Source organism: Grampus griseus (genome assembly GCF_964374135.1).
Source record: "Grampus griseus genome assembly, chromosome: 20".
NCBI lineage: Eukaryota > Metazoa > Chordata > Mammalia > Artiodactyla > Delphinidae > Grampus > Grampus griseus.
The window spans coordinates 5501735-5526411 of NC_139014.1; the positions used below are offsets into that span (position 1 = coordinate 5501735).

The 24677-nt window shown below is 58.8% G+C and overlaps 1 protein-coding gene across 1 annotated transcript in view; it reads right to left on the reverse strand.

Moving 5' to 3' along the window:
* Positions 1–303: 303 nt before the first annotated feature.
* The window catches only part of SDK2 (sidekick cell adhesion molecule 2), a gene marked incomplete at both ends in the record, with an annotated part of 262118 nt that continues 237744 nt past the window's right edge, over positions 304–24677 (reverse strand). Inside the window, 8 exons of the mRNA XM_082679157.1 lie at positions 304–657; positions 9632–9758; positions 12091–12229; positions 12499–12639; positions 13926–14090; positions 18103–18228; positions 20830–20991; positions 23242–23379. Coding sequence (XP_082535283.1) covers positions 304–657; positions 9632–9758; positions 12091–12229; positions 12499–12639; positions 13926–14090; positions 18103–18228; positions 20830–20991; positions 23242–23379 — 1352 coding nt within the window. The remainder of the gene's footprint in view (positions 658–9631; positions 9759–12090; positions 12230–12498; positions 12640–13925; positions 14091–18102; positions 18229–20829; positions 20992–23241; positions 23380–24677) is intronic.

The following is a 24677-nucleotide window of genomic DNA, read 5'->3' on the forward strand; positions in this document are numbered from 1 at the left end:
TCTCTCCAGGGGCCCAACCCACTCGTGTCCACCGCAGCCAGCCCCCCTACTCTGCTCAGCCCCCCGAAGGAGCAGCAAACCCCACAGTCTCGAAGCCACACACGTCCTCTCGTGGTTTTTCTCCATCCTTCTCAACACCGGCTTTGCTGGCCCTGGAATCTCTGGAAAAATAAACTCAGGAGGTGAAAAGTTGACTTGGTTTCTTGGTGTTTCTCTTTTCTGGCAGGCGGTGCGAGGAGGGGCGGAAGGGGAGTTTGGTGCTGTGTTTTCTTTCTTTTTCCTCTTCCGACAACGAGGATGACATCAAACAAATGATGAAAATCCTGCTATAGGAGCCCGGGAGCCAGGGGCGAGGCTGCTGGGGGGACGGTAGAGGGTGCTCTGCTGACTCGGGGGGTTCGGGGGGTTTTGGGGCGTTGGGGTCCGACTGGCCTTGGGCCGAAAGAGGCTGCCCTGCTGGGCGCTGCTGCCGTTGGACAGGGCGGTGGGGTCTGGCTCGCCTGGGTCGCTCTCCATGTAGCTGTAGGCCTGGGCCCGCGAGATCCCCTTCTGCTGCCGCCTCCACGAGTTGTAATAGGTGGGGTCACTGATGTAGTGGTTGACAAAAGAGTGGGCCTTCTGGGGGCTCGGGTCGACCTCGTACTCGCTGTCGCTTCCCTGGGAGGGCAGAGAATCGGGGTGTCAGTGGGCCCCGGGCACAGGTCAGCAAGATCAGGGCTGACAGGCCCAGAACACTCTGACCTGAATCTCTGCTCGGCCGCTTCCGAGCCCCGAACTGTGGGCATCTCAGCCCCCTCTCTGCCAAGGGGGTGTAACGCCCGCCTTCTTACGCACCTTCAGAGCTCGTGATGTGTATGAAGTCTCTACCTCAGGGCTGGCACAGAGCCTGAGGACCCTCCATGGCAGAAGACCTGAGTGCTAACCTCTTACGAAAAATCGAAGTGAAATTCACATAACATGAGGTTAACCACTGTCAAGCTACGATTCACTGGCATTCGGTACATCCGCAGTGTTGTGCGACCATCACGTCTTTTCATTCCACAACATCTTCATCATCACCCCGGGGGAAAACCTTGTGCCCACGAAGCAGTCGCTCCTCTGTCCTTCCTCCCCAGCCTCCCCCCGACCCCCACCCCTGGCAGACACCAGTCCACTTTCCGTCTCCGTGGACTGATCCCGTCTGGATATCGCATCAAAACGGAATCACACCACAGGTGGCTTTTGTGTCTCGCTTCTTTCATTTAGTATAATGTTTTCTTTTCGACGTTGAATTCATCATGTCTTTTCACTTTCTGGATTTCTGATGCTTTGATATCTGGGGCCTTTGCTGACCCTGGGACGACTGCCCCCCCCCCCCAGAACTAGCCAGTTCCCGGAGAGAGTGAGCCGCCTTTCATACCCAGAGTCCACGCCTATACTACCTCCTCTAATGGGCTCTTACACACCGACTTGGGCCCATCATTCCCTGTGCCTAATCACCCCAGGGGCAGGTACCAGACAACCAGGGGCAGCCCCTACCCGCTAGGGCCCCCTGAATTTATCCAAACTAGCCTAAGCCTGCTTGCCCTGCCATGCCTTTCCTGTGGGAACCACAATAAAGGCTCCTGCCCGCGTCTCCCCGTTTTCCTCCGGCTCCTGACCAAACCGGGTGTCTCCCTGTGTGGTCCCACCTGGCCTGGTGTGTCCCCTCTTCTTGGGAACTGTGAATAACTATCTTTTCATTGGTGGTCATCTCCTGATCTGCTGGCCTCATCACACCCGAATAATAACAAACCTACATTTTAAAACAGAGGTTCATGCGTGATATACTGAGTTCTAATGCAGACCCAGCCTCTGACTTACTGTGACTGGGGCCAAAGCCGGGACCAGATCAGAAGACCTTTAGGGGCTCCTGGCACTGAACAAAGGGTGATGCTCACACGTGTGTGGTCCAAAATAAAAGCAACACTCGGTTATAAAAGAAGCAAGAGAAAAAGCTCAACGGAGTTCAGAATATTCACACGATGACCACCCTGAGGCTGTCGGGGAGAAACAGAAAAAAAATTAAATTGTCCTGAACACGGTGATACTCTGGTGTCCTTGGCACGTGCTCTATCTGCCTTTTGGGGAAATCAGCAAAGGAGTCGGTCTGCGTTGGAAAGTGGCAGTTCGGCTCCCAACTGCGGAGCTAAAAATACCACGCACCCCTTCCCCCATCCCAGAGATGTTTTGAGAACTAGTAAGACAACAGATGGGAAGGCCCTGAGAACTCTCTGGAAGACATGCACTGATTTTAGTGAAGAGTACACTCTCAATGAATATGGTTCAGAAGACCACGCTCGGGTTGCCTCGTCTCTGCCCAGAGAATACAAGCTTGGAGGCAGTAGGTTAATTTTATCAAGTAAAATATACGTTGAAAAAACCCCCTGCAGCCCAGTGAGTCCAATACAAACGAGTCTGGGACGATCACCTGTGTTTTGCTTCACAGGTAAAGAGAATGGGGAGTTGACCTTGCCCAGAAGGTCTGAGCTGTGGGAAAGGTAATGTGCGCTTGTTTTCAGGAACTCAAAGTTCTTTATGGCATGTAAACCTTCAAGAGAAACAGGTACAATGCAAAGAACTAAAATGATACTAACTCTGGAAACGCTGACTTGCATTCTCGTATTTAAATTTCACACCTCTGCGCCGTAGCTACTACCCTACTTGAGCGCTGATGAGAGGGTGAGGGTTTTGCCCAAGGAAATGATGAGTTGGACTTGAACGCAGATCTGCCTGATTTTCCAAAGCCCACGCATGCTCTGAACTCCCATACTCCTGCCTGGAGGTCACGAGACAGGAAGGAGAGCCCCTCTACCCTCCCGTGGGGATTAATTGCTCCCTGGTTGATCTGCTAATTTATGTCCCCTGGCCCCTCCCCTCCTCCCCCCACCCCCGCCCTTCCACAGTCCCCACTGCCCCCAGCAGACACCCCCAGGACACCATCGTCTTGGCAGGCAGAGCCGGTTGCCCAAGACAATGGAAAGTCCCTCACCCTTCTTCCCGTGACGCAGAGCGGCACAATACAAGCCCTTTCTTTGCCTACGGCCCAGCTGCCGGCCCAGGAGGGAACAAAGGGGCTGTGCAGACTGGAGGGCTCCATATGCCAGGAGCCCAGGGGAGGGGCGGAGGGGTGGGCACCTGATGCCTGGGGCTGTGGTGAGGCTGGCCCAGGGGCAGGAAAAGTCTGAGCGAGCTGTGGAGGACGAGGCTGGGGTCCCTCCGGTCCAGGAGCAGTGAGGTTCTGAGAGTATGGGGGGGCGAGAGGGGTGCCCCACAGTTTTCCCTACAGGTTAGGTCTCTCTGGGAGGGCACCTACCAACTGGCCGGAATCATTGCTAGCGGTTCTAGAACTTTGGCCAGCCCCAGGCCCCAGTCTTGAGGAGAAACCCCCAAATCACCGTGGGCCCAGAGTGAATGAGTCTCCGGGGTGAGAGGGGGCGGGGGCACAGTGAAGTCCTGACTCTGTCCCTTCCCAGGTAGGTAAGCTTGGACCCATCACTTAGCCTCTCTCAGCCTCAGTATCCTTGTCTGTAAAATGGGTAGATCCCGCAGTTCGCAGGATGAAGTGAGCTAATGGATGAGAGAATAGTGGAAAGGTATTATTAGGGAGACAGTGAGGGGGGTGTCTGGGAGAGATGGGGCCTCGAAGCCCCCAGAGGAGGGATCAGAAGGGGCCACGGGATGGGGGAGGCTGACTCAGGGCTCAGCTGGGAAAAGAAAAGAATGTATGGTTCCTGCTTCCCCGCAAAACCCCAACCCTCAAGGATGACTAGTAGGTAGGGAATGGGCCTCCTTGGCCCTCCCGGGGGCCCAGACCAAAGCCCATTCACCCAAATCGTCTCCTACCCTCTGTTGAGCACCTACTGTGCACCAGAAGCTCTGTGGGGCAGCAGTCCCAACGGGGATGGGAAAGCCAGAGGAGGAGCTGGGAGGCTGCGCTGGGGGAGGGGTGTGGGCTACAGTCTGGTCTGCCCCTCCCCCAGCTCTCCAGCGCCAAAGGATGGGGTCTCTGCACCGTCCTCCTCTCCGCCTCCACCTCCCAGAACATCTGTTTCTTTTCTGGATGGGGGTGGGGTGAGAAGAGAAGAAAGAAAGCGAGAGGGGACCAGGGGCTCCCATTCCGGCTTTCAACTCTCGCCCGGCCCTCGGTAATTGAATGCAGCTTCCCAGTCACCGGCCCAGCACAAAGAGGGCCTTTCACGGGCAGTCCCTCCAGGCTGCCAGCAATCAGGTGACTGCTTCAGCTCCCCGGCCTCTTAACAGCAACTCAAAGCCACTCCATCAGCAATCACCAAGGTCTGGGGAGGAGGGAGCACAGACAGCAGGCCTGGCGATGGGAGTGAGCGCATGGGGACCAGCGGGAGGGAGGACCCCGGAGCAAGGACGGAGACAAAAGAGAGGGAGCCATGGAAAGCCTTTAGCTTTTCTGTTCCTTTCTAGAAGGAGGGACTGTTGTATCAGACTCAGCAGGCGACAGGGCGGGCGGGTGCCGTCCTGGGCTTGGGGACCGGTGTTGAGAGCCCAGGGCGGGGCTGGGTGCCCTTATCTTGTTGAATCTCAAGAATTCCGGCAGGAAGCGTTGCCCCAGATGACAGGTCACCCTGTGCAGCTCCTTGGGAGACTGGGAGCTGGAGCCCCTCCCCCGCCCGTGGTCCAGGGGCTCCCTGCGCGGAGTCTAGCCTGAAGCCTAGATGGGAGACTGTCACCTTGGATGGTCTCACGAGGCCCCTCCTGCAGGGGCTGCTGCCTCCCGGGGCTTAGAGGTGGGGTGGGGGGTGGGAGATGCCTCCTTGAGGCACATTTTTCTCCGGGGCTCTGGGCTCCTTACCCCTGCCAGGTGTCATGCAGAGCCCAACCTGTGTGTGGCCACTAACACCACCAGGCCTCCCAGAGGGCTCATGGGTTAAGTGGTACCATTCTCGAACAATCCTTAGAGCCATTCCTGGCCCCTAGTAAGGCCTTCGAAAATGTTCACTCTTCTGAAGGGGTGCTCAATAACCAATATATAAAATCTAATATGGCCTATATACTTCCTTTTTCTCATAGGTTCAGTTTCATTATAATGAGCTTAAAGGGGCTGCCCAGATATCACAAAGAACCGAGTATCGATGAGAAGAGACTTGCCATGGGCTTGGAGTTCCTTTCCCACTGAGATTTACTTGTGCGCTGTGATTTTTCTACCCAGCGTGGGCTCTGACTTTGAAATGAAGTAGGACAGTGGCCATACTTTCTTTTTAGAAGTTCCCTCAGACCAGCCTCAGCCTTTGTGGGTCCCCCTGCCTGGACCCCCTTCTCCTGTACCCCTTGAGACGCAGCCGCCAGCCCACCCCATGCCGCCTGAAGGGAGCCAGCCCCGTCCTCCTCTGCCTCCACCCACAGCCCTGTTATGGCCTTTCCCATGTTGTATCATGTGTGTTTGTTTATAAGAAACCTCGACTTTGTGTTTATTACCATATCACAGGAAAATGGCTGGGCAAATTTCCTCCAGTTTTGGAGACTGACTTTTGGGTGGTCTGACTTAGAATACCAGCCAGGCAGCACAGGCAAAATTTACTCTCCGGAGACCCGGGGTGGGGTGGGGGTTGGGGACTTCGCAAAGACAGCTGGCCTGAGGGGCTGGCTGTGTGGCTGCAGCCCTTAGGGATGTGCCCTTGCAGAAGCCGACACGGGCAGGGCTAACAGTGCGTCCACCGTGAGCCCCGAGCTGAAAGTCGTGACGGTGGATGCCGCACGTTCCAGACACTGATGTGCGGTCCAGCTGCTTCTCGGGGAGGTGGGGGGCGCGCGAGCAGCCCCAGGAGCATCAGAGCGAGGCCAGCTGCTCTGTCCCCAGTCTGTCCCCTCCAGCCCACAGGGAGCCCCTGGGAGGCAGGACTGCGTCTCCATCACCTCCTGGCCCTCACGGTGAGTGCTGAGAAGTCACGGTCTGCTTGCCCCCTGCACCGGCTGCAGCGGCCCTCACAGCCCCGGGCAAATGCTGACACCCAGGCCTCCTGAGCTGCTTAGGCGGGAACTTCGATCTGACCCAGAGGCACAGAGGAGTGGCCCTGGCTGAACCAGGCATGACCCCACCTGTAGCTGCAGAATCATCGAGCATGCTTTTGGGGTCCCCCCGGTGACACTTAGGGGCTCAGGGAGGTGGCTCTTTGCCAACAGGTAATGGAAGCAATTCAACTTTTTGTTTTGTTTTGTTTTTTTGGGTCACACCACATGGCTTGTGGGATCTTAGTTCCCTGACCAGGGACTGAACCAGGGCCCCAGCAGTGAAAGGGCTGAGTCCTAACCGCTGGACCGCCAGGGAATTGTCACCATTTAACGACGCACGACGTACCAGTGCCCTGGGGCTGGGGTCACACGGGTGGGTGACTGATGGCTGAACCTCTCAGGGTCCTCCCGGGCCCTTTCACTTTCATGTCAGAGGACGCTAATGCTCTGACAGTAGCCTCCTGGATCCTGTACGACCTGCCGTGACCCTAAAGCCAACTGCCTGGTTTTCAAGAACAATTCTAGAACAAATAACCCACGTGATCCTGGTTGCCTTTTCTAGGGCCCCTGTGATGAACCTGGCACTGCACAGGCCCGACGGCATCTCACCTAACGTACTCCCGTAACCGCCCCTTGGATAGACGGTCCTACTGTGCTGTGTGGGTGAGGACTTGAAGGACCTCCCCCACCCCCACCCCAGGGTCCGTAAAGGGTGGGCTGGGATGCAAGTCCAGGGTCACACACCAACCACAACTAAGTGCTGCAGATTTTCAAACGACTGTCCCCCTTCAGAGCAGCCTCAGAAGCGGCTGGAGAATCACTGCGGTGACCCATTGTCCCAAGCTGCAGGGTGTCTTTCTTGGGGAAAATTTTAGTGCCTGTAGCACGTTCCTCTGAGTGTCTGTCTTTATCTTTTTTCTTTTTTCTTTTATTTTGCGGTACGCGGGCCTCTCACTGTTGTGGCCTCTCCCGTTGCGGAGCACAGGCTCCGGACGCGCAGGCCCAGCCACTCCGCGGCATGTGGGATCTTCCCGGACCGGGGCACAACCCGTGTCCCCTGCATCGGCAGGCGGACTCTCAACCACTGCGCCACCAGGGAAGCCCTGTCTTTATCTTTTAAAGACAGGCTGGAGCTTATTTATTTTTTAGAAAATCCAGTTGCTTATCCTCAAGACTGTTTCATCAGCTAGTTCTGAAGGTCTTTCCAGAAAGGTGTGCCACGAGGGCAACGTCACCGGCTTCAGGACAGGGGTAGGACCGAGGGGCTGATCTGGGTTCTGACGTCCTAAGGCCTGTGTGTAGCATCTGGCTCTACAATCTGGAAGCCTGGGTTTGCACTTTTGGACCTGAGCCGACTCACTTAAGCTCTCCCAGCCTCAGCTTCCCCATCTGTACAAAAAAGATGACACCAAGGTCTGCCTTGGAGTGTCGGTGTGAAGATACACCGTGGCGAGGCACTTGGGATGCTGAGCGTGGCCCAGCGGGCGGGGTGAGGGGTGGCTGGCTTCTGTCATCAGCGTTAACTTTGAAGAGCCTCTATGAATGTCTGAGATCTGATGCTGGTTATTCCACGAATCTTTGTTTCTGTAACCCGCTAACCATATACGGTTTTGAGTCTGTTCAACCTGACTACCTTCCCCAGTGACCCTCTCATGCTCTCAACAGATACGCCCAGGGAGCCCACATGCCAGTGCCGTGCAGGACTCTGGGGACACAGCAGTGATCAGAACTGTCACGAGTCCCTGCTCTTATGCAGCTTAGCTTTCAGAGTACATGGACCCAACTCAACTCAGCCCAGCCCCAAATCAGATCCAGAACCATCCCAAACGCTGCAGGTGGAACTCCAGGCCTGGGCTGTGGTCCTCGGTTTGGGCATTCTGGAACCAGGAAGCCTCCCTTCTCTAGGGTATGTGCTCCCCGAAGGGGTGGTTCGTTCCAGGATGCTATGGAAACAGTGTTCAAGCGACGGGTTTTTTCTGAACAAAGAAGACCAATAGCTACATGGAGGATTCCGGGTACTCTGCCGCCCTGGGATAACTGCTGAAGCAGGGTGCTCCTGGGATGGGAATTCTTCTCCCAGCAACCTCTTCAAGGCTGGGGGACCCTGGCATGGTCTCAGGGACCAGCTCTGTATCCCATGTGAAGGTCCTCCAGACTCTTGCAGGGATGGCCACAGAAAGCTCCGGAGACATCGGGCGGTATCGTCTGCACTCAGGTGGCTTACTCTCTGAAAGGTCGGGGCTCAGCTGACGAGGGTGGATAATAATGCCCTCTGCGGAAGGTCAAGGGGGGCTGAGCAGAGCAACCCTTCCACCAGGCACCACGCCGCTTTCTCCACAGACAGGGGTGGGCCTCAAGCAGCCCTTTGTTACCACCCCACGGGCACAGGGGATCCCTTTATCGTTTTGAAGTTTACCTTGGGTACCTACAAGCCAAATGCCCATCACCATCTTTGGGGAGAAGCCCCCAGTTCGGACGCGGCTGCAAAGAGTTAAACACGCATAACAGGATGCCGTAACCTGAATCATGTGAGTCCCCGTGTAACCAGGCTAAGCTGGGGTCTCGGTCCCTGCCAGCTCTGAGCTGGGGTGTCAGCTCCAGCCTCCCCGGCTCTGCCAAGCCCAGCAGTAACCCTGGCTGAACAAAACAGCAGTGAGCAAGAGGCCCCCGGTTCACGGGGCCGCGACTGGATCCCAGGCTTTGCCGGTACATCCCGCCCGGCCAGCAGCCCCGCTCCCTGCCGGCGCCTCTCCCTTCTCGTCCTCTCCCAGGACCGGGCAGAAAGGTCCAGGGCGTGGGACACAGTAGCCTTTTGCTGCCCCTTCCTCGGCAACCGCCAGGCTTGGCCAAGGCCGAGAGGGCTGGGGTAAGAGGCTGTCACATCACTTTGCTGGAATGCACTCAATCCGCTCTCCCTAAAGTCTGGGGCAGTGTCCCCGCGTGGCCACCTAACGGCAGCCTCTCCAAAGCTCTGGATCTCCCAAAGGCACCATCCCCTTTTCAATATTAAGAGCTGGCATTTATGGAATGTAATCTCAGCAACTCCTCCCCACAACCCCATGAGCCCATTCTACAGATAGAGAAACTGAGGGTCCAAGACGTTACTTAGCACACCCATGACGCCCGTGGCTCCTAGGCAGCAGAGCCAGGATCCAGCTCAGGTCTGAACCTCCAAAGCTTAACGCTTTAACGGTCTACACTGCTTTCCATCCTTGGGGGGTCCAGGGCACACAGTCCCCCATTTCTGGGGCTCATTCTGACCCCGAATAGCTAAGTTCAGTGGTTCTCCGGGCTCTGGCAAAGCAGGGCTGCTGTGCCAACCTCGCTCTCCTCGTCTTCATGCTCCTTTGCAGCCCAGAGCTACTGAGGGACGGAGCACGTGGGGTTACCCTTGCAAATCCAGAGGGCCATGCTCTTGGGGGTTCCAGGGACCCCACTAGCCCAGGGTGCAAACTCTGAGCAGAGCTTGGGAGGTGGCAGCTGGCCTACACACACCTTCTGGATAGTTTTCTGGGACCCCTTGGTTTTTCCGGCCCGTAAAGGAAAGGAGGGAAGGAAGTGATGGGCAGGTTCACACTCTGGGGTGGGCTGCTTCACCTCCCTCTCCGGGGCACCTGGCCCTCCTCACCTGAGAGTCAGAGATTTCCGAGGGCTTCTCGGTCAGGCTGCTGCTCTCGGCTGGGATGAGGTCGTTGTACTTGGTGACGTCCTCGTCGGAGTAGTGGAGGCTGCCCGGGCTGGGCCGAGGAGGAGACCTAGAGAGTGGGAGTGGGGGTGGGGGGGCAGAGCTGAGACCCGGCCTCCCTCACAGCAGCCTCGTCCAGCCCGGGAGGCGCAGGGGAGCCTGGAGGCCCTCAGACCCCTCCGTCCTGTGTTCCTCCTCCCCGGGTCCGCTCGTCCGGCAGGCCTGGGCCTTGGGCTGGAGGCCCTGCCTGGCTGGGGACGCTCCAGGTCTTGAAGGCCTAGGACAAGCCTCTCAAACCAGCTCAGGGAAATGGGGGGCTCGGGGAAGGAGAACCTTGCCTCTAAGGCCCCAGCACTGGGAGCGCTTGGCAGTCAATGTTGCAAAGCAATTCTGGGCGCCACTGAGACCTCCTGAATCGGAATCTCAGGTGAGGTCTGGACACCTGCCCTGCAGACAAACTCCCTGTGTGACTCCTAAACTCACAAAGTGAGCTTCTGAGAGTTAACACAGAGGATTAGGGAAAAAAGGAGACTCACGGCCTCCCTCCTTCCACATCTGCTCAGAGACCAGAGATAGGCTAAGTCACACCCTACCTTGAAAAATCAGCCCTAGAGAAAGTTGTGCGTTTCCCAGGGGCTTGGCTCTGAGTCATCTGAACAAACAGCCAGGACAGGGCACCTCGGGCACTCTGCCTGTCGTGGGGTGCATGAGAGGGTGGGGGACAGGATGGGGGCAGGGGAAGCAGGCTGGCAGGCTCCCAGGGGCCCTGGGCAGGTGGCTGGGGTCCCCCATGACTCTGCCCTATTTGTGTCTTCTCAGGGTGGGGTACAAGGGGGCCCTGCCCAGGGCCTGATGCCCCCACGATCTGCCTACCCTGCTCCAGCAAGCGTTTATGGCCCCGAGGCCCTGAACCCCAGCTGTCCCGCCCGGGCTGGAGGCGGTTTGCTGCCGAAATGCCACTCCGAGAACAATCTGGTGGCCTGGGACTGTGTCACAAGCAACGCCCCCTGCTACCTCCGACCTCTTGTACTGTATCTGCATGGATTTTATGCCAATCAACAAAGCTGCATCCTTAAACTGCTTAAGAGTCAGACGGCAGAACGGGCAGCAACTTCACGCAGACAAGACAGGCAAAGCAGGACAGTGGCAGGAGGGAGAAAACGGGGCGCCAGGCTAATGCAGTCTTGGCGACATGCAGGCTGGGTGGGCGCCGATGTGTCACTGTGATTGGGTCAGGCCCCCGGCGCCTGGGGCTGGTTTGGGGGCCACGGACTTCTGTGTATACACAGCGGGGTAGGGGCCGCAGTGTGTGGACACCGGGGGTGTGAGAGGCAGGCGAGGCCAGGCCGTGGGTGAAACGTCCTCTTTTTCCACGTGGCAGGGCCTCAGAGCCTGGCTGGCCACTGCGGCCTCAAACGGCTCTTTCTTTGGAAAGCTGGCTTTGGCAGCGGATGAGAGGGGGGGCTGGCCGGCCTGCACACCCCTCCCGCTGTCCTCCCGCTGAAGACACACGTCGCTCTTCCTTCCAGGACCAGACAGAGGGAAGCTTTGTGAGCTGTGCCTGGGAGAAGCAAATCCCCCACTCCCGCGGGCACCTCCAAGGAGCCGGGAATGTGAACAGGGCTGAGGCTGGAGAGAGGAGCCCCTGGGCCGCAGCCCCAGTGCTCCCGCGCTCCCGGGAGCCTGACACTGCCGGGTCAATCAGGTGAGGCTCACACGAGCCAAAGCAGCTGCCCCTGCCCTTGGACACAGGCAGCCCGGCCCGCCGCAGCGAGTGGGGCTAGGAGGGGCCTGGGGCTGGAGAGGTGTCAGGAGGAGACAGGAGCTGGACAGCCTAGACCTCCCCTGGTTGGCTGCTCTCAAGATGCTGCCCCTTGAGGATGACGCTGAGCCTGTGGACTTGGGGGGCCGGTGGGAGAAAACTGTCTACAACCTCAGCAGGTATGAGTAGGTACCCGGGGGAGAGGGCGTCCACACTGCGATGGCCCTCTCTTTCCGGAAGGAGGACAAGTTAAGGTATAAGCAGTCATGGGGGGACTCCTGCCTGGCCCACCTTCGCTGGGCGCATCTCGCCTCTAGGGCCAGTAACCATCGCGGCTTCAGGCCTGTACCAGAAGCACTGGCCCCACACAGCAGCCGGTGGTTTGCAGAATGGTGCAAGTGATTTGTATTCCGCTGTGTTTGGCACAAACTCTCTGTACCCACCTCCTTGTGACCTTCTCCCCAGCCCCTGTGGAGCTGCCTGGGCCCAGCTCTGTCTTCCTCGTGACCATTCCCAGTGGATGCCGCTCCAGGACAGGGCCCTGCCTGCTCTGTGGCCCTCCCAGGAGTCCCCCAGTCCCTCGGCACAGCTGGCCCCCAAGCCTCCATCCCCCGGTCCCCCACACAGACAGCCCCGCTACCTGGTATACAGGCCGTTCTTTCGGCAGAAGGAGTTCTTGACTGAGAGCCGCCGGTTGTTGAGTTCTAGGGCAGGAAAACTGCTTTCGTCCAAGCTCATCATCTCCCCATGGCCCAGGGCACCAGACTTGGGATTGGTCCCTGGGAAGGGAGAGGGTGGGGATTGACATCCATCGCTCACTCCATCCCTTCAGACCAGGTGGCCTCCCCGCCGCCCCCATGGCTGGGCTGCCCCCCTTCTCTTGTTATAATAGGAGATGGAGATTGCAGGTAGGAACCCTAGGCTGCCGCCGCCCCTTGCCCCATCAGAACAAGTGCGTTTCCAGGAGAGGGAAGACCCCACCCTTGCCAAAAGGGAGGGGGCCGCGTGAGAGTCCCCGTGCAGCCGGCAGGGCTCGGGGCCGGCTCACCCGAGTCTGTCTTCTTGGCGTACTTCTTGCTCTGGCCCCGGATGATGAGCACGAAGACCAGAAGCAGGATGAAGATGAGGCCAACGAGCGCGATGACCACCAAGAACCACCACTCCTCGTAGAAGGGGTTGGCTTTCTGGGCTGGAGCATGGGGCGGGGGTCAGGGCCAGGACCGCTCGGCTCCGTCCTGCCTCCCAACCTCCTGCTCCAGCTGGGACCCTACCACCTGCCCTCACACTTCACGGGTAGTTGGGTCTGTGCCCTCTGCACGAGGCAGCACCTAAGGTGGGTAGGGACGGTTTCATCTCAAGGGCCAGCTCTGAGCAATCAGTAAAGAGCTGCCTGGAGGGCTGTTTTGAGAAAAGTTCTGAGGTCGGTTCTAGACTCCCTAGGAAAGAGTGCTGGGATTGATTAGTGATGTCTGCTAAAGACACAGGAGGGAGGACTTGCAGCGTGCTTGCTATCTTTCCTTTCTTATTTTTCCTTGCCACCCGTGGCCCAGGGGCTACCTTGACAGACAGACACCAATGTGGTTGGAAAGGCGATTGCCTGGTCTGTGATGGGCCTGGGAGAGTTTCTCCCAAGGTTCAGTTGTGACAGAAATCTTTTTCTGGTAGCAGAAGGCAGGGGGAGCTGGGAGGGTGGACATGAGTGGGTCTTCAGAAAGCCTCCTCCAGGGAGACTCCCCTTCTTCCAAAGCCCCCAGTACTGTGCTCCCTGCACCCGGCCGGTACTAATCCATGCTGCTGCCTGGCGGGGGCTGGCTCTTCTGTTTCATCTTGAAGTGCTTACTTCCCATGATTTGTTTCTATCAGGGCAAGGGTGAAACTTGCCTGGTGAGTAGACATTTTGAGTTATATTCCTGCCTCGAGGGAAGAGGCCTCGGTTTTAAAAAGTGGCTAGTGGTTAGATTTGGGGTCATGGGTTTCGACACTGGCATCCTCTGTGAGCTCGGAGACAGTGGGAAGAGAAAGGCAAGGAGGCAGGGGAGGGACGGAGTCCTGCCCCATCGGGGAGCTGCTTGCTCAGGCCTGCGCTTCACAGGCTGCTGGCTCTGTTTTGGGGGGAGGTTTCCACGGAAACACGCAGTTTATGGCCTGGTGCCCTTGAATCTCCTGGGTGACAAGCTCAGGGAGACTCTCATCTTGGTTCCGTTGATTCATCCTCAAGCCCACTGGGCCCCCTGCCCAGGGCTTCTGGAGTCCTTGAAAAGGAACCCAAAAGACCCCTGGCCCCCAGCTCCTTCCAGAGTCGAAGGCTGACTCAGGCCCTGGCCCAGGGCTCTCTGCTTTAGAGAACTGAAGCGGTCCCCACCCCAGTCTTCTGGGGCTGCTACCTCTCCTCCTTCATCCCTGCCCCAGATTCCACCACAAGGCTCTTCAGTGGGGCGCCCTCACCGCTCACCCCTCACCCGCAGGCCACAGTACCTGGCACAGACTGGGAGGGGCTGCTGGGGGTGCCGAAGCCGTAGTCGTTGACAGCGATGACCCGGAAGTCATAGCTCACGCCTGGCTTGAGGATGTCCATGCTGAACGTGTAGGACGTCACCTCCTTGGGGATGTCTTTGATGAGGATGTCCCAGAGCCCCTCGTCTGCAGGGGCACAGAGAGGGAGGGGCCCGTGAGGAGGGGCCCTGCCCGACCCTAACTGGTGCTCTGATGCCGGGGCCTTTTGGGTCTGCCCCTTCGACACTGAATCTCCCGTGCACGGCACCTAGCAGGTCCTCAGGAGACATTTACAAAAAGTATCTGACCTTTTTATTCTTTCTTTCTCTCTCTCTCTCTCTCTGTCTAGGCTGCACCGCACAGCTTGTGGGATCTTAGCTCCCTGACCAGGGATCGAATCCAGGCCCCGGCAGTGAGAGTACTGAGTCCTAACCACTGGACCGCCAGGGAACTCCCTCTTTTTAATTAAACTGTCCGTAAAACATTAAAAAAGGTATAATAAAAAAATGTATAATAGGCAGAAACTCCTTTAACACCCAACCCAATATCACCATGCAGAGAAGGCGCCTCACCATTCCAGCACTTTGTGCAGAAGACATCTACAGATCCGTTCCCCTGTCAGTAAAGCACGCTGGTCAGATGCTTTTAAGAGGCTGCCTAATGTGGTATCATGGGGGTAGGCCTTCTTTTACTTAACCAGGCCCCTATTTTTCTGATCCCCCTTCCTATTCCAAACACCCACAGTAGTGGCATCAGACAAAAAGAACAGGACTTTCTAACAATCGCTGTAGGAGGGACGGGGGTTGCCTGTGAGGTTCTGGTCAAGTTGCCTGGATGTGATGGGGCTCCGTTTGGGAGCGGAGATCTGAGGAGAATGAGGGACCAGTGAGAGCTGGAGGGGACTCCATCCGCTCTCCCCCTACACCCCCATCCTTTGAGCTCCTGACTTAACCTTCAGGCCTGTCCCCCTTTGTCTGTGGCTCTCTGGGCCTTGTCCTCTTGGGCCATCATTCATTTCCACCTGCTTCAAAAGGAATGAGCGTGCTGCCCACGCAAGAGAAGAGGCCAGCAGCATCCTCCAGGGCCCAGTGGCATCGTCCGCAGATGCTCTGTGTGGGGCCCATGGGGCTGGCCTGGCTTGGGGAAGAGGGGGAGTCCTGCCTGCGTGAGTGCAGGGCTGATTCAGCAACCAAAGTGTCAAGCCACTTGGGCCCTGGACGGGACCCGTTTTCACATGGACCAGGGGCCCAGGGGTCTCAGAAGGGCCCTGGTGGGCTGAGTGCCCAGGTCTTCATCCTGAGCAGCTGCTGCTGGCCTGGACCAGCTCCCACAGCACGTCCTCCGCTCCACCGGCTTCACTGTCCTTCCTTGTCTGCTTCTCAACTCCTTGGCGTAAGAGCTGTCTTTCTGGCCCACAGGCTGCTCCCAGCTCGGCCATTCCCCGGGGTGGATGGATTTTGTTTGCTTCCTTCCCCACACTATTTTTTACAGATCCACCCAAGTCAGGAATCCCGGTGGAGTGGCCGTAACTCCATCATCATTTCTGAATGTTGGACCAGGAGTGTGGTGGCACCTGTGGAGGCCACCTTCCTGCCTGGGTCCCTCTGCTTGAAAGGCGGCCCGTCTGCGTTCTGCTCTCCTTAGAAGACTCCAGGGTCCTCACCTTCCCTCTTAATGATTTGTTTTTCGGTGCCTGCCTCATACACATCACATCTTTTTGTTGACTGTCTCTCTTCCTCCTGCTAGGCTGTGAAAGTCCTCCAGGGCAGGGATCGTGCCTAATCTGTCTTTGTAGCCCAGCACCCAGCACAGGCATACTTGAAGTGTTTTTGAATCAGTGAGTGCAAACCTTTCTTCCCTGGCCTTTCCATAGCATCATGAAACACAGGCCCCGATTTCAGTACTGCAGGCCCCGAAATACAAGTATTGGGGTGCAAATCCATTTTCCTCCTGTGACTTTGAATTCTCTCATTCACCCTTGATGACAGGCACGGTGATGATACCAATGATGATGATCAAACAGCGACACTCGCTCCTTATCAAGCATCCTGTCCAAGGGCTTTACTGGCAGCAACGGTGAGAAGCAAGAACACTTGTACCCATGTTACAGATGCGGAAACCAAGGCGTGGAGACAGCTGAGCTCATCCTCCCGAGGTCACGGTGGCAGCGCTGGTGCTTCAGCCTTGAGATGCCTGATTCGTCCCAGCGCTGAACGCCCTCCCTGTGCCCAGGACGGCGCTGACCATCATGACTGTGTCCAGGTGGGCTTGGCCAGGACCCCGCTGCCTCCCAGAAGCTGGGGGCTCCGGCCTGCTGTCTGACCCTCCTTGTTCCTCCCCACACAGGAGCAAAGGGTGGAGCTGGGGCGACGGGGCCAGGCCGGAAGCTGAGGGAGCGTCATGCTGTGTCTCTGGCCTACAGCCCTGGGAGTTGGCCCGAAGGAATCCCTCCCTGGTCTGCAGCGTCTGGCTTCTCGTGTTTAGTTGATTCTGCCCAGGAGGGAGCACAGGCGATGCCGGCAGAGCCAAGGACGTGAGCGATTCCATCCTGAAGACGATGTACAGCCGGGGGGAGAAGCACGGCATTCCCCTCATGTTCCCGTCACCAGCTCTCGGGTACCACCCCGAATCCCCGCCCTTCAGGGGGTCCTGGCTTGATCCTTCCTCTGACACTCAGTCCTTGACCCCAAGTGTGTGCGCCGAGTCACGGCCCCCAAACCTGGAACACCAGGTCCCCTGCCGGGCCTCCCAGGGAACACTGGAAAATCCACAGGGCTGAAGTCCAGCGCCAACATTCCAGAGCCTGGCGCCCCGGCAGGCCAACTTGGATGGGAGAAACAGGCACAGGCCCTGGTTGAGAGAAGCACGCGGAGATCTCCCAGTCAAGTCAGCAGCTGGCCCTGGCGGGCCAGGGAGGGACCATCTGGAGAGGGGAGGGCGCCAAGGCTGCGCGTATCTTCCGGCTACACGTTGGATCTGAGCTGCTGGATGTAATAGCTATCTGTGACTGCAGTTATTAGTCCAAGATTAAGGCAATGGCAGGGTGGTAGCGCCTTCCTGGAACCGCTGGAATGAACTATTTGCTATTGAGATGTTCAGCGCTCAGCCACCCCGCGGTACTAACCACGTCGCTGGGATGTGTCAGCACCCCATTAGAAGTATTAGCTACTGAGATGCTGGCTTCCCGCTCTGATTAGTATTTGCTATTCGTGCTGGAGCAACACAGTCTTTTTGTTTGTTTCTCAACTTCAATTACCTAATCACAGATCCACGGAATACGGAGAACAAGACTCCAGCCTGAGCTGACTCTGGCATCTCTGATTAACTCAGAAACCTAGCAACGGAGGGAGCTGGCCGCGCCGGGAGCTCCTGGGGGTAAGGGGAGCTCCTGGGGGTAAGGGGAGCCGGAAAAGCAGGAGCAGGTGTCACCTCGACTGTGAAACAGGAGCTCGGCGGACAGCCCCCTGCAGCGACTTATCAACCGCTCATCTCCTGATGGCTTTGGAAGTTCTTGTGATTCGATTTCAGGCTTGAGAGGAGAGACTGAGACATTATAGGAACTGCAGTGACAGCCATGATAGCGGCGACGGGCCTCAAAGAGGCAGCTGGGGCTCTGGGGGACAGCCAGCCTCCTTGTGGGGCACTCGTCAGTGGGGTCGTGTGGAGGACATGGGTGTTTAGCAGATGGGAGCCCAAATCTTTGTTCTCCAGCTTCTTTTTTTTTTTTTTGCGGTACGCGGGCCTGTCACTGTTGTGGTCTCTCCCGTTGCGGAGCACAGGCTCCGGATGCGCAGGCTCAGCGGCCATGGCTCACGGGCCCAGCCGCTCCGCGGCATGTGGGATCTTCCTGGACCGGGGCACGAACCCGTGTCCCCTGCATCGGCAGGTGGACTCCCAACCACTGCGCCACCAGGGAAGCCCTGTTCTCTGGCTTCTTGGATGACCCTTACATGAGTCGGTCCTCACCTGGTGATTATAGCTGTTCTCCGGGGCCTCCTGGGTTTCCCTTAACTAAGGATGCAAGTCCCATTTCCCACTCGTCACAGGGCCGCCTCTAGCTTCACCTGGGGGAGCACAAGCCCCTTCTCACGACATCAGTGCCCCAAGTGGAGGCGCTCTGTTCCCGAGGGCAAGGGGGCTCGGCCCGGGCGGGACGTACCTGAAGGTCTGGCTTCTATGACGTAGCGGGTGATGGGGCCTTTGCCGGGGTCTCCGCTGGACCAGTGGATGGCAATGGCCGAGCTGTACCGCACGATGATGGGCACTCCGGGCGGCCCGGGGGCACCTGTGAACGGCACACAGTGGGTGAGAGGATGCATGGGAGCCAGAACAGGCGCCCAGGCTGTCTTCCTGAGCTCCAGCAGGAGGTGCTGGACGTCAAAACCAACCTCGGCCAGGGGCTCCAGGAACCTGCGCGTGCCGAGGCCCAAGGAGTGCCTCTTGGCCAGGCCTACTGGGTCTGACTTATTCTCTGCCAGGCCACCCAGAGCCCCTGCACTCCAGGAGACGTATATGTGACGATGCCAGAAAGGTTCCCAGCTGCATTTGCTTTAAGGCTAGGCCAGAGAGGAGGCCAGGGCTGCAGGAGGATCTGGAAGCTTTGCGTCCAACAGGAAGAAGAACCCGGCCCCGCTGCTGGCTCTGTTAAGTCGGCCACGCGGGCTACTGGCCCCAGGGGCCAGAGCAGGAGACAGACGTTCGCCTCCGTAGTGAGAGGAGTGAGCCCGTGCTATCTGCTAAGAGTCCTGTACCCCTTCTTCCCTGGGGTGCCCTGCAGCACCGGCTCCCACTACCCCCAGGGCCCCTGTCTGCTGTTCCCCACGACATCTGGAGCCCTGTGCCCCCAGGGCCTGGCACACAGTAGGTGCATCCTAGGTGCTTATGGGACAAGGGAGTGAGCCAGGGAGTGAGGGGGTGGGTGACTGGCTGGCCCGGTGGCCCCTGTGGACGTCTGCGGGGAAAGGAGCTGAGAGCCCAGCTTCAGACTGAAGATCCTCGGGGCCTGTGAAGGCTTGCAGCCGGACAGCAGGCCAGAGACTCACTACCAGAGCGTGGCGGCCCATTGCCCAGCCCGCGTCCAGCACCGCCCATGACCTCAAAGGGCCTCACTGCCTTCCTTCCTGTCCCCCTTCCTCCCCTAACGAGCATCCTGCCCACAGCACAGGGCAAAGGTGGCTGAGGGATGGAGGGCGTGGGACACAGCCCGAGGGAGATGTGAAGGGCGGGGCAGGGGCCCTTGGGACCCTGAGTTCTCATTCCGCACAGGACAGCCCTCGGGGCTGAGAGGAGCTGTCATCTCCTCCTGGACTAGAAGCTTCCAGCATTTGCAGCATTGCCCAGCCTGGAGGGAGAAGGACACCCAGCTGCAATCTGCCCTTGCTGACCCCTCCTCTGCCGGGTGGGCGCAGCTCAGTGCTTTCTCAGAGGCCCCTCCCCCCAGCTCTGTAGCGCCCCCCTCTGGATCCCACCCCCACCCCCGCCGGGTCACTTCAAGCCTCCGGTTAGAACCCCCTGTCCTCCAGGCAGCCCTCTCCTGTCCCCAAGCCACCGCTCTGTCCTTCTTGTTCCTGCCGGCTAGCTTCCTGCTTTTGTCTCCCAAGGAAGCCAAGCTGGCTCAGGTGAGAGGTGCTGGGGGGATGGGGGGAGGCTGGGGGCAGGGGGAGGGCAGAGGCGGGGCAGGGGGCAGCTCCCTGGCAATCTTCCCCCTGCAGCCCTGCAGGCTTTGTTCCAACAGAGCCCAGGGGCCAGAGGGCTTTTCTGTAGAACAAGGGGCAGGGAATACAAAGTGCCCAGGAAGAGAAAGTGAAGGGAGGCCGCCTTGAACTAGCCCCTGGGCAAACCCGCCAGGCCGGTGGGGCAGCCTCTGCAGGCCCAGCTCTTCCGGCAGGGGGGCAGCGGCTCTCCCAGCCCCGGTTCTCCCAGCCCCGGGCTGAGCTGGGGCCTCAGGGAAGATGGGGAGGAGGGATTTCAGGGGGAGTCTGGGGTGGGCTGTGTACTTTCTCCGAGGGGGAAGTTCAGAGTGGCTGGGAGGTGGATTCTATGTTTGGGACACACTGCACGGGTGACAGAGACGCTGGGGAACTAAGCCTCAACCTCAAGTTGCCCTGAAGAATTCCCCCAGCCTGACAATGACCCCAAGAGGCATCCAAAACCCAAACCAAGCCACTCTTTCCTCCCTGGTCCCCGGTACTCCCCTCCCTCCCCTCCCCTCCCCCCAGGCCCAGTGCACAGGGCCTGGCCTGTAACTGCCTGGCTCCTTTCTTGCCCTGCCCCCAACCCTGCCCCTCTGTCTAGGAAGGATGCAGCCAGCAGGTGCCCCCTGGCCCTGCCCAGTGTCATCTTCCCAAGCCTGAAGACCCCCAGAGCGTGGGTTCTCACAGTGGGTAGCAAAGAGCTACCTCAGCTCTCGTTCAAATGCACATTCCCAGGGTGGCTGCACAGAGATGCTGAACTTCCTGGGACCCAGAAATCTGGACTTATCACAGGAACCCCGGGGGATCTGACATCAGTGGCACCTTGAGAAACACGCCACAGCCGGCCAGCCTTCCCTCACACCTGGACACCCACCCCTTCCCATCCTGCTCCACCACAGCAGAATTCTGCAGATGCCGGTCTGTATTCCCATGCAGCCATCTGAATGGATGACTTCACCCCCATGGAGTCTTCTGGAATCTCCCCCTTTACATACCCCCCCTCCTCCCCCCATTCCTCCCCCCAGGCCCACCCCCTACAACTCCGGGGGCCCACGTGCTCCACCAGAGACCCCGTCTTGCTCAACTCTGCACCCCCAGGCTCCAGCACGGCTCTGGGCACCCCCTTCCGACTTGGGGGGCTGAACACCGTGTATGGAGACAGCAGCCCCCGCGTCCGCCCAAGGCTCCCCTACCTTCTCCGGGGCCCGTGGTGACGTTGGCTTCGATCTCGGGCCCGTAGGTGAAGGTCTTGGCTCTGATACGGAACCTGTAGGTCATCCCCTCCGCCAGGTCCTTCACCTTCAGCCACAGAGGGCTGCTGCCCTTCACATCCACTGTCACGATCTTACTGACTCCTGGGGGGGAGGGGGACACACCGCATGTAGGGCCGGGGGAGGCCATGGGGGAGAAGCTGGCCAGGGGCTGCACCCCCTTGGAGTCAGGCTGGGACAAGCACCCTTGGCCACACAGAGTGTTTTCCAGACTGCTCTCAGAACACAGCCTGAGGGCTGTGCTCAAGAATATATATGTACTGCCTACCTGCCTGCCTGCCTGCCTGTCTGTCTGTCTGTTGACTGAAAACCCAGAGGGTCCTTCAGCATCTGGAGGGAAAAAACAACTCACCACCTCGCTTAACTTAACCACTGTACGCCGAACATATTTCACCCCGTTTTTGGTCCCCCATGTTCCATCCCATAGAATTCAAACCCCAAGGATCATCTTCCGGCGAGTGCTTCTGTAAAGACACCACCGTCCAGAGCTGGAGGGGACACCGGTGCAGCTGCCCCTAGAGCCCAGGACAACCTCCTTCCTCCTGTACCAGCAAGAGCCAGGAGCCCACGCCCGGCCCTCCACCAGCTGAGCCCGCCAGGCTCTTCAGGGCAACAGTGAGGGCGCTACAGCACTCCAAATCTCGGCAACTAGACGGGAGGCTGGATGGCTTCCAGGAGGTGAGAGTTTGCGTGCCGTGACTCCCAAGTCAAAATCCTCCCGACCGCCAGCCTCCCCAGGACCGGGTTTCCTCTCTCATGCACACCAAGCAGCCGGCCACCCCCAGGAGACAGGCTCTGCGGCCAGCAGGCTGGGCTCAGACCCCAGAGCTGCCTAGAGGGTCTCTGAGCATGTCTCCTACCCTGGCTTTGCTTTATTCTACTGACTGAGGGTATCAGTGGCATCTTAGGCCAGCTGTCACGAGATTAAATAAAATAACAGAGCGTCTGGCTCAGGGTTGGGACCCAGTGTATTGAATGAATGAAGTCCTGATGGACAGAAAAGTGGGCGATCTCGAGGGGCTTCCTGAAGGAGCGAGGTACCCGTGGGGTCACGTGGTGATGTGCCCTGGGACCCGGAACAGCAGCCCTGGGTACCTGGCCTCTCGACTTTTCTGAGCAAACCCTTCATTGGCCTGGGCCTCGGTTTTCCCTACAGAGAAGCAGGGGTTGCTGCATCCTCGCGGGGCCTGTTTGCTGGACTGAGGAACAGACAGGCCAAGTGACATGCCTCGCCAGGTGTGGGTCCCCTGGTGCCACGGCAACAGGAGCCGTCTGTCCCCCTGCGTCCCGTCCCCGTGACCTCTGTCCTCTCCATCCTTCCGTGGGAGAGATGGCCCCTTTCCTGTGTCCTGCACCTGACCACCCCTCTTCCTGGGGCCCAGCTCCCCCTCGGGACCTCCAGACCCGGTGAACTGCTGGCACGCAGGTTGGGCCGGGAAGACTGAGGGCCATTGTTCCCGCCGCTGACCCAGAACTGCTGGCCGCCTCGGCTCCCAGGGCTCCGCCCCTTGTGCTGGTCAGGCTCCACCGTCGGGGAGGGGTGACCCCAGAAGCGGTCACCTCTAGCCACCAGGCTGCCACCTGGTAGGCCAGCCATACGCCCAAGGCCTCACTGGGCTCTGGAACTGGACATAGGCCACCAGGGGTGCAATCTCCTTCCTGCCTTTCTAAGCAAACAGCATTAATCTTGGCCGGGGGGTGGGGGCAGCAGGTGGAGGGGTCCAGGAGTGGGGCAGGGTCCCGACGGGGGTCTGGATGGACGGGGCGGGGCTGCGGGGAGGGCACTGAGGAACAGGGCTCAGGGCAAGCGGGAGGGAGGCTAGTTGCCGAGCAACAGGCTTGAGCTGAGGTTCCCAGAGGGCAGTGGGGCCGCAGTGATTCCCGGACTCGTGCACCTTTCGGAGAGAGGTTCCAAGGCTCTTATCAGATTCTCAGAGGGGTTCCTGCCCCCACGAGAGGCAAAGAAGAACTAACCCGGAGGAAGGCTGAGCCCCTGAGGTTGGCGGGCACATGTAGGACGGGACCATCGGGGGATGGCCCATCTCTATCATCCATCTCGGAATAGGTCCTTCCACTCCTCCCCGCTTCCATCCACTGAAGGGGAGAATGTATTTTAAAGTTCTCTCCCAGGAGTCAGGAGGCCGGGGCTACTGTTGCAATTTTGCCTCCAACTTGCCACTGTTTCACCTTGGCGATGCCCCGGCCTGTCCTGTCGGGGTCTCAGTCTCCCGTTTGTAAGCGGGGAGGGGCTCATGGCTCTGCGTGGTGATCACGGAGGGGACCTGTGCCGAGGGTGGGTTTGGGGAGCCCCGCGGGAGGGAGGGCCCCACTCACCGTCCACGGGGGTGCAGGGCTCGTACACCAGCCGGTAGCCCTCCAGGACACCATTGGGGAACTGCGGAGCCTCCCAGGACACGTTCACTGAGGTGGTGGTCAGTTCACTGAACTTGACGGAGCTGGGAGCACTGGGGGCTGGGGGGAGACAGCAGAGGGGCTTTGTTTCCTCCTTCCTGGAGGTTCAAAGCCCTGGGTTTGGTTCCAAGGAACCAGCAGGGGCGTTTGGGCCCGGGGAAGAAGCAGAAAGCAGGGCTTCGTGCCAGAGAGGGTGGGAGGGGTCACTAGAGGTCACTGGACCCCCTTCCCTCCCCCGCTGAGGTCATTAGCATTCTTTCCAACATCAGAGTCCAAGTACTGGGAGAAAAGGGGACTTTCTTTTCCCTAAAGTTGGAGAACGCTGGCTTCCTCTTGCTAAGTGGCCCCGAGCCCTGGCTGAGAGCGCAGGACACGCCTGGACTGTAGCCCCGGGGTCACTGCGGGGCCGGGCGATGCCTTGGCTTCCCTGGTGGAGGAGGTTGGGGGGTGCCTGGGCCTCAGAGCATCGGGTGGGCCCTAAACAACCTGCCAGAACTGCCACGGACGTGGACTTTCTCTTGCTCCTGGGGCCCTGGGGATTACTGCCGAGAGACACCACACCACAGGAACGTTCAACGCTCTGGAAGAGAAGCTTTCTTGGCCCAAGAATCCCGGAGTGACCCCAGAAACATCGGAGGGGGGGAGAGGTCAGAGGGGGAGGACAGAGAGGAAGGGAAGGGAACATCAACCACGCAGCGTCCCGAGCTGGCTCCAGCGGGACGACCGGGCTATTATTGTCCGGAGCTGCCCGCCCACGGAGCCGGAGCTAATCTGGGCCGGCTTCCGCTCCAGCCCCGGGAGGCAGCGTCAGGGAGCCGTCTTTGAAGGACGGAGGCCAGCTCTGGAGGCCCTTCCTGCCTCCCCTCTGTTAGAGGGACGTGAGACAGAACACTTTGTCCTGCTGACGGAAGCGTCCAGGCTCCCAGGAGCTCACATCTGGCCGATGACACTGACAGAGAGCGGTCGGGACAGACAGGCAGGCAGATCGACCCTCGGGAACCAGAGCTTGTCCCCAAAGAGGGCAATACTTAGGAACCGACTCCACGGGGTCTCACTCTGTCTTTAAGAGAAAGGTAATTGACAGAATGGGAAACAGGGAGAAGGTTGGAAAAGATGTTTCATGCCAAAAGGCCTGTATTCAAATCCACGTAGAGAAAACTCGATGGCAGGCAAAGAAGGGGACCAGTGCCATGAAGACAGCCCAGGACATGCTCAGATATCCTGGGCCCCAGTCTCTGCTCCCCCATGGACCAGCTGGGGGACCTTAGGGGAGAAGCATGACTTCCCAGGCCACCCTTGCTCATCGTGAAACCGGGTAACTCCTGCCCTGCCCGTCCTCAGGGCTTCCGGAAAGGTCA